The sequence below is a fragment of the Aplysia californica genome, unplaced genomic scaffold (genome assembly GCF_000002075.1).
Source record: "Aplysia californica isolate F4 #8 unplaced genomic scaffold, AplCal3.0 scaffold00186, whole genome shotgun sequence".
Taxonomy (NCBI): domain Eukaryota; kingdom Metazoa; phylum Mollusca; class Gastropoda; order Aplysiida; family Aplysiidae; genus Aplysia; species Aplysia californica.
In genome coordinates, this window is record NW_004797456.1 from 806,783 (window position 1) to 815,267 (window position 8,485).

An 8,485-nucleotide genomic window follows, 5' to 3' on the forward strand; every position below is an offset into this window, starting at 1 on the left:
CACACACACACACACAAACACAAACAGACACAAAATTGCACGCACACACAAACATACGCACAAACACACACACACGCACACAAGCGCGTACACACACTCACAAAACACACACACACACACACACACACACACACACACACACACACATCAATGGGGAATACGCATAAAGCACATGGAAATTGCGTTAGACTGAGAACATGATATATTGATATTCTTGTTCCTAAAAGAAGAAAAAGAAGAAGGGGGAGAAAAATAACTGTCCACATACAAAAACACAGTCACGGAAAGGATTGAGTTGTCCGGCTCTTACTTGAAATACACTGAGTTGCTTATTGGCACATGATATTACAGTCGCCAAGTTGAAAATGGGAAGGGGGCGGGCAATGGTCGTTTCGGTCACGGGAAACTCACTTTTTTTTTTTTAAGTTTGCTTTTTTGTTGTTTTTTGTGTGGTTATTTTTTTTTGGGGGGGGGGGGTTGACCTACATGTGTATATGGCTGGTGGCTGGAACCACTGGGACTCTGAGAGTGAACCCCTCTTGGTAAGAATGCGAAGCCAGTAGGGAACTCTACCTTTGAATTGACTGACTATAGCGCTTCTAAATCGGCTGTCTATGCAGACTAGTGGCCTGGAGAAAGGGAAAAGGGGGAGGGGGTGGAGGAGGCATACAAAACGAAAAAGGAAAAAAATATCAGAAGCGAGCCAGCAAGGTTTCTTCATGCACGGTGAGCCTGTGTCCTGGCTGAAGAAACATTACTTTGAAATTACTAATGTAAGTTACAAATTATAACTGAATCAGGTGCAAACTGACATAGTATTATCATATCATCCGGAATATAAAAAGAATTCCAGAAATGTTGGAAGGGATCGTCAACTTCCCCACCCTACCCCACCCTACCCCACCTCCCCATCACTACCCATCCACCTATGTAGAATTGTATCAACAATCAAAAGTTCAATTATAGATCTGAAATGATACCTGACTGTAAGCTCGAGACAGAGACAAAAGAGACATGATGTAACCAAAGGAAGAGAGAGAGAAATTGTTGGCAGGGAATGGGTTATAATGATTATTGTATACGGACTGTAATTATAAGCCAAGCCCAGTGCTATATTATTGTACAGAAAAGGGGAAAAAATGTACGACAGCAAGAAAAACGAGACAAAGTTCATGTCGCGTGTGTTATGTTTACTACAGAAGGACGGTGGCAAGGAGAGCGCGGAGAAGCAGGCGGAGAATGATGCCAGACAGCTCTACAAGGTCGCAAAGGAAAACGGTAGGTCTAAATAATTACTTGTCAGCCTTTTTATTTCTAGCGCCACTTTTGCCACCTTCAAAGGGCTAATTTTAAAACGTCATCTGCAACTCAAGTAAGCCCTGCCACCCACCAATCCTACCAAATCGCCCAGCGGGTGGTTGGAGGGCGCCACTGGTAAGTCCTACTTCTCTACTTCTTTACTTTCCCTGTTGTTTCTGTCTATCTGCCTTACTTTTCCCAGCACTAAATGACCATTATTGTGTCGATGTGCTTCTTTTTACCCAAACGAAAACAAGCCAAATCGTCCAGTATGGGAAAATTTCAGAGCCGCGCGCTTTTTAAGGATATCGATACGATATGATAGCCACTGCCATCCAACGGATTTTCTGAGACAAAATTACTCCATACTGTTTCCATAACAATAACACTAAGAGTCCCAAACACTATTTTCCTGGTGACTCACAGGACAAAGTGGGCTGGGGTGTTTCGGTGTCATATAAAAATAAAACTGGTTTAGAAAACACACATTATTACTATTACATCTTGTAATGTGATGATATAAAAATTTTATTCCTTTCATTGAGCCTTAACTGTGCAGCTAATGTGCCAAAAATGGCTATTACTCAGGTAAAGGGTGAGTTGTGACACGACGACACATTTTTTTTTTTAATCTAATGCCGTCATAACTCAAATTGATATGTACTTGTCCCAAAGTTTAATAAAAACGCTGAGAGGAATTAAATCGCTGAGCAGAAACTGCTATTTAATAACCTATTTGTAGTTGAATAATATCAAACAATCGGTAGTTGGCAATCATAATATCGTTAAAAAGTGCGCAGCTCTAATAGTGTGTGGCTTTGATTCTTTTTTTTTGGGGGGGGGGCAATACGCCAAGGTTGACAAGCACTGGTCGAAATACTTTTACATACTTGAGTAGCTTTTCTTTCTTCTTCATTATTCCCTCCGCTAAATATGGAGTATTCTTTTCGTGGGTTGTGGAGAAGCACATCGACACGGCAATAGGGAGAGGGATAGAAAGAGAGAGGGGAGAAAATGAGGGAGGGAGAAGGGAAAGAGAGAGTTGGGGAGGGACAGACAGACAGACAGACAGACAGACAGACAGACAGACAGACAGACAGACAGACAGGCAGACAGACAGACAGACAGACAGACAGACAGACAGACAGACACTCTAAACTGAGAATTGGATTGTTGCTTTTGGGGTAAAACAGTTTGACAGAAACAACACCATTCCACTGTCTTCTTCAACTGCCAGGCTGGAAACTGACACTGGTAATTGTGATTCATTACTTTTTTCTCTGCTTGGACTTTCTCAAATGGGCAAAACAAAATTAATAGCTCTTTTTCCGAAATTACACTGGGCTAGTAATGAAACAGACCATTTTGTGGCGTTTCTAACCACAGGTTCGATACATTACACAAGCCGTTTACGTCACATGGATTTTTTCCTCAAGCCTTATACATGTATGGGTTCCTGTATGCAATATCGACCATGCAGTTCTTTGAAAACAGCAGCAGCTTTCCTCTTCCGTGCAAGCTTACTAAAAGTAACAACATACATTTGTGTGGATGATAAGTAGAAATACACGAATACGAAATGTCAATTGTTGGGGTTTTTTCACTTTCAAATGTCTTTCAATGAGATACCCACTTCTCTTCCCCCCCCCCCTCCCCCGACGATACCACGAGGAGTGTAGAAGATCAAGGTACCCTGAAGACGAAAAAGACTAGATCGTGTTGGCCTTCCGTGGGCTAGAATATAGTTAAAGTGCAGTTTTTTCAGATGCTTTTTTAACGCAAGCACACCGTAGTGCTCTGCTAGAGTTGGTCTGGTTGAGGATTTATATCTTATTCCCTGTGTTGATTCTTTACATCCTGGTTAAGAGATGCTAAACAAGTTTTTAAGATTCAAAACTTTATCTTCGAACGCAGTTATTTTCTTTCCCATATCATACCATCCGACACTGACCTTGACCTTAACTTATAGAATAGACTAACGGTCATGCACTGAGAAGGTGCGAATGAATGACCGGGAAGGTGCGATTGAACGAATGTTTACGCATGCGTACATGCTTTGGTTAGTGAACGTATATATGCATAAGTGTGTTTGCGTGCGTATTTTTATGTTAAGGGGAAAGAGAGAAGGGGTAGCAAAGGGGGGGGGGGGGGGTAATAAAAAAATCTCTAGCGGATGCATATAAACAAATAGACAAGGATGTAAACAGAGAGGTGCGGGGAGGGGGGAAGGGGGAGAAAGTAGAGATATGGGTGAGGGAGAGAGAGAAAGTGAGAGAGATAGTGAGAGAGATAGTGAGTGAGAGAGAGAGAGAGAGAGAGAGAGAGAGAGAGAGAGAGAGAGAGAGAGAGAGAGAGAGAGAGAGAGAATTTGAACTAAAGATTGGGTCACTGACTTTGGGTTAATGAAACAGTTTAACAGAGACAAGGCCATTTCAAAAGTACTTTGTCTGGGCAGCGAGCTCTGGGAGAAGACACCTGCCCGTCAGAGGAGTCCTCCCCAAGTCTGATCTCCTGAAGTATTGTTTGAAAAAAGCAAACAATGACAAGGTGGTATGAGAATGCACGGACTTCACACCTGCCTGAGTTTTCCATAATAAGGGAATTATTTTAGATGATGGGTTTTTTTAAACGTCTTTTGTTTTCATATTTTTCTCATTTGACATTTCTTCTGTTTGTTTTTCCACTCATGTTTACTAAGGAAAGCAATAAAAAGTTCATTTGGATAACATATTTTTCAGCACCTGCACACGAAATCCTCATCAAGACACTGGCAAAGAAATCCTTCAAACAACGAATGAAGACCAAGGATAAGTACAGGGAAATGTACGAGCAGGTGAGACCAAGCAGCATGTTGTTCACTGAGCACAAGCAAGCAAAGCTGCTAAACCACTTCTTTTTCTTGCAATTAGGCCTATACCAAAGCAATTTCAACTACATTTCATAATTAGTCAACAGAGGCGTCCGTTTTCTTTTCCTATCTCCTTTTTCCCCCAAAGTATTCTCTTTTATATTTTTCAGATTTTGTCCTCACGATCTTGCGATATTTATATATTTTCTTCCCCCTTCGTGTTCTACTTTTCTTTTCTCTAAATCTGCAAATATTTGTATGTATTTCCACTTTTTCTAGCGGTTGTCCTCCTGAAGCAGAAAATACTTTGACAATAAGGGTTCTTTTCCTTTTTTTTAAAGAACAGATTTCAAATTATAATGTAATCATTTATGATTTCCCCAACACCAAAGCTAAAACTTGTCATATCTTGCTTTACGAAAACGTATAGATCTATCTACTACATTGATTTTTTTTTATATGCGGAGATGGCGGGGGTGGCGGGGGGGGGTGGTGTTGGGGTTTAGATTTTTTCTTTAAAGAGAGGACGATTTCGGACGGGTTGGTTGTCATTTGTTCGTTTGTTCTTTTATTGTTTTCTGCTGACCTCTCGTTTCTTTTACTTTGTTTGCGGGGGGGGGAGGAGGGGTGGATGGGAGGGTGGGAGGTACTGTTTTTCTCTATTTGAAATAGTCTCTGGAAAAGGAGAGTGGACACCTTTTTATTATTTCCCCAATAGTACTCGATACACTCATGTTGTTGTTTTTGGGGGGGGGGGGTTTATTCTTTTTACCAGGACTTAGAGTCTGATTTGAAGAAAGGGCTTGGGAACGAGTGGTCGTTGCTCATAGAATCTCTTCTGAATGATCAAAACGAAGGACAATCGGAAGGAGTTGCCAAAGCCATGAAGGTAAGCTGCTTTTGTTCTAATCGATAGTAGCGAAACCACAAGAATGCTATCAAACAAACGCGATCACCTTTCAATAATTAGTAAAGGGGCTTTGTAATACTTTGTATTCTTGCATCTTTCTTTTCATTGGAACATCCCAGTTTTCTATTATTTTATATTATTATGTTTGTGGCAATCGTTTGCTAGGATAATGATAGTTGAAAAACACAGAGAATGCTTTGAACGTGGACATGCGCTATATAAATTGCAATTATTATAGCATTAATTCTCGCGTGTTCACACAACAGAGTGGAGACCCGGTGGCTTTGGTGAAGAAAGTGGCACCTCTTAGCAATCAGGAACTATCAGACCTCAAAGAGGAGTATCTCAAAGGTAAGTTTTAGAACCGGGGACTGTCAGCTATTGCCATTTTGATGCTCTTTTTCCGAATCTCATTCCAGTATAAATGAGAACACTCGTGAGCTTTTCCCCAACAGCTGTTTAACTATTTTGTCATACAATTCGGACTTTAAAAATCTAAATTACCCTATCAAATTCCTCAAACTAAAGTGATCCTTTCTTTTCCCCATCAATTTCCTGTTCCATATATACTCATTCATTTTTTGGTTAGCCTTCACAATAGGGTGTTTTGTTTGGGAAAGTGGGTAGGATGATGAGGTCTCGAGGGGGGGGGGGGATATGAAATAACGTTCTTCGGGACACATTTTTAATTTTTGTTTGAGGGTATCAAAGGTGGACCTTTCGTTCCTTTATCGATTCCTATCGAAATCAAAATATATCTATATGACACAGAGAATCATTCTTTAGCTTCCCATAACTGGCCTCAGTTTCATTTCTTTAGTGGTTAAAATAACTTAAGCTGAGTTGAAAGCAACTCAAGTGATCTAGCTCGTACTCATCCATCAATATTTTTAACAGGCATAACATGAACTGAAATCGAGTAAATCTAAACTAACTTCACTGAAATGTTTGTCAGCTAAATTAAACCAATAGAATGTTCATAGATGTGTTAATCAGGCAAACTAATCCTTATAGAAGTTCACTGCACTGTTTTTCAGGGAAACTAAACCAACAGCAGGTTCACTGAAATGTTTGTCAGATCACTTAAATCATAGGTAGGTTCATTGAAATGTTTGTCATTGAAACTAAATCTTTAAGCAAGTTCCCAAAATGCTTGTCAGAGAACTCTATCAGCCTGGAGAGCGACATCTCCAAGAAGTACAAGAACCCGGTCCAACTGTTTCTCCTCACGCTGGTCAAGGGAAACAAGAGTGAGAAGGAGGAAGTCAGCGAGAAGACAGCTGAGAAGGATGCCAAGGCTTTGTATGAGGTAACACATATGTGCTTTTTGTTTTGCTTGTTTATTTGTTTGTTTGCTAGCTGGTTTACTTGTTTGCTCTTGTTGCTTTCTCGTGAGGGGTTGGGGCTAGATAAGGAAAGGGGAGGGAGATGTCAGTGAGAAGACAGCCTAAAAGGATGTCAATACTGAATGCATAGCCACATAGAGTGGAACATGTTTTTTGCTGTTTCATTTTATATGGCTTGGGAAGAGGGAGGGGGTGTATGGGTGGGTGTGTAGTGTGGTCATAGTCAGCCAAACTTCACATTCAGCTAGGATCCTGCAAGACACTTTCGAATCCGGTTTGTGTAATCCCGGTTTTCATTTGTCTGTATGTTTGTATTCTTTTTTTTGGGGGGGTGGGGGGTTTTCGTTTGGGGGTTACAAGTTTCTTTTTTGCAATGACTGCGATTCTCATTTGTATTCTATTTTCATTCTATTAGCTTTTCTGCAATAATACTGGTAACCAGACCTCCTTTGTACTGCCGTTGGAAACTTTGAAGTTTGTACCTTTGATACGTCCAGTATTGCTTAAGTTATTCCGCTTCTATCTCTACCTGTGTTGTAACCTCTTTTACTGCCATTGTATTGCTGCTATCTTTGTTGTTGTTGTTTGATGAGGCTCTTCAGCATATACCCAACACAAAAAATAACTCTTGGGGGACGTTGCTGACACATATATATGTCACACAGCAGATTAAAGGCCATGTACACAACTCAGAAACAGAAATGCATATGTTTCATTGTACGCATGTTTCTGCCTGCCTCTCTAAGCTTCAGGCAACGAAAATTGAATTGTAAATTCGATATGAATATTATTAATAACAAAGTAATGCTTCTTTTTATAAAGTGCCCCTAAACAGTTAGTCTTTGGGTGGCTCTCGTGGCCTAGAGGTTAAGATGTTCGCCTCTCATTCAAAGGTCCCGGGTTTGAATCCGGGTAGCGACCGAAAAAATTTTCTTCTCTAAAATTGTCTCCTTTCACCTCCTTTCCTGCTCCCTAGCAATGTTCTGTCGTCTGCTTTCGTCTCCTCTTTCTGCCCCCATCCTCCTTTGCCTCCTCTTGCGGGCTACTGACTCTTTCTGCAGCCTTTCTACTGTTACTGTTACTCCTGGGCTCCTTCTTAATGCTGTCTTTCAGCCACACCCCTGATCTTCTGGTAGGAAAGGTCTACACCTAGCCTTCTTGGAAAAGGACGAACAATCTCGGAGGTCCCGTGAGCAAGTAGCGAACGTTAAAGATCCCGTGGTGGTCTAAAATCGATAAGAGTAGGCTTTGGCCTCCACTCAGACAAAATTCAAAATTTCCTAACAACTGAAAATGTTTGGTGTGTCCCGCGCGCTTATATGACCTTTTGCAGTTGCGAGCGCCGTAAAGCACTTACCAAAACACAATAAACAAGTGAGTCTTCAAGACTTAACATGGCATGGGGAAATTATATCAACACTATTATATTATTTAAGAGGCGAGAACTCCAAGTTTAACGTCCATCTCCGAAAGGATCGGGCCAAATGGGAAATTCTTGTAAAGTGCCTTTCCAAAGGACACAACGACGGACTGAGCGGAGGCTCGAACCTCCAAACCCGCAATTTCACCATTACGGGTCCGGTAGCCTAACCACAAGGCCACCGGCGCCACTCGGTCGTCTTTTAAATACCAGAATGCGTGTCCTCAAAGACTTAAGTTATTTTTTTTTCTTGACAGTTTGGCGACGGCAGATGGACGTCGAATAAAGGCAAGTTCATCCTGCTGCTGGAAGAGAAGTCTCCATCATACATGCGCAGTGTGTTTGAGCAATACAAGAACGTGAACAAAGGCAAGGCTGCGGCTAAGGCCGTGCAGGAAGAATGTCCCAAAGACTATGCACAAGTCGTGACTGCTTACAGTGAGTACTATTGGCGCTACGTTTGTGGCCGGTAGGCCATCGTTTGTTTTTTGTCCTGTACAGTGAATCGGCCTTGTTCTATGGAATTGTATGTTCATCCAATGACGTTTATGTATGTGCGTCCTTATAGGTCATGTAAATATGAATGTGTGAGATTATGTCTCTCACATGGAGAGAGAGAGAGAGAGAGAGAGAGAGAGAGAGAGAGAGAGAGAGAGAGAGTG

At 41.4% G+C, this 8,485-nt stretch overlaps 1 protein-coding gene across 1 annotated transcript in view; it reads left to right on the top strand.

The window, feature by feature from the left end:
* The window catches only part of LOC101846653 (titin homolog), a gene marked incomplete in the record, with an annotated part of 84,698 nt that overhangs the window by 47,686 nt on the left and 28,527 nt on the right, over window positions 1-8,485 (top strand). The window contains 6 exon segments of the mRNA XM_013082631.2: window positions 1,200-1,278; window positions 4,038-4,132; window positions 4,923-5,036; window positions 5,324-5,408; window positions 6,218-6,366; window positions 8,081-8,261. Of these exon segments, the coding sequence (XP_012938085.1) occupies window positions 1,200-1,278; window positions 4,038-4,132; window positions 4,923-5,036; window positions 5,324-5,408; window positions 6,218-6,366; window positions 8,081-8,261 (703 nt within the window).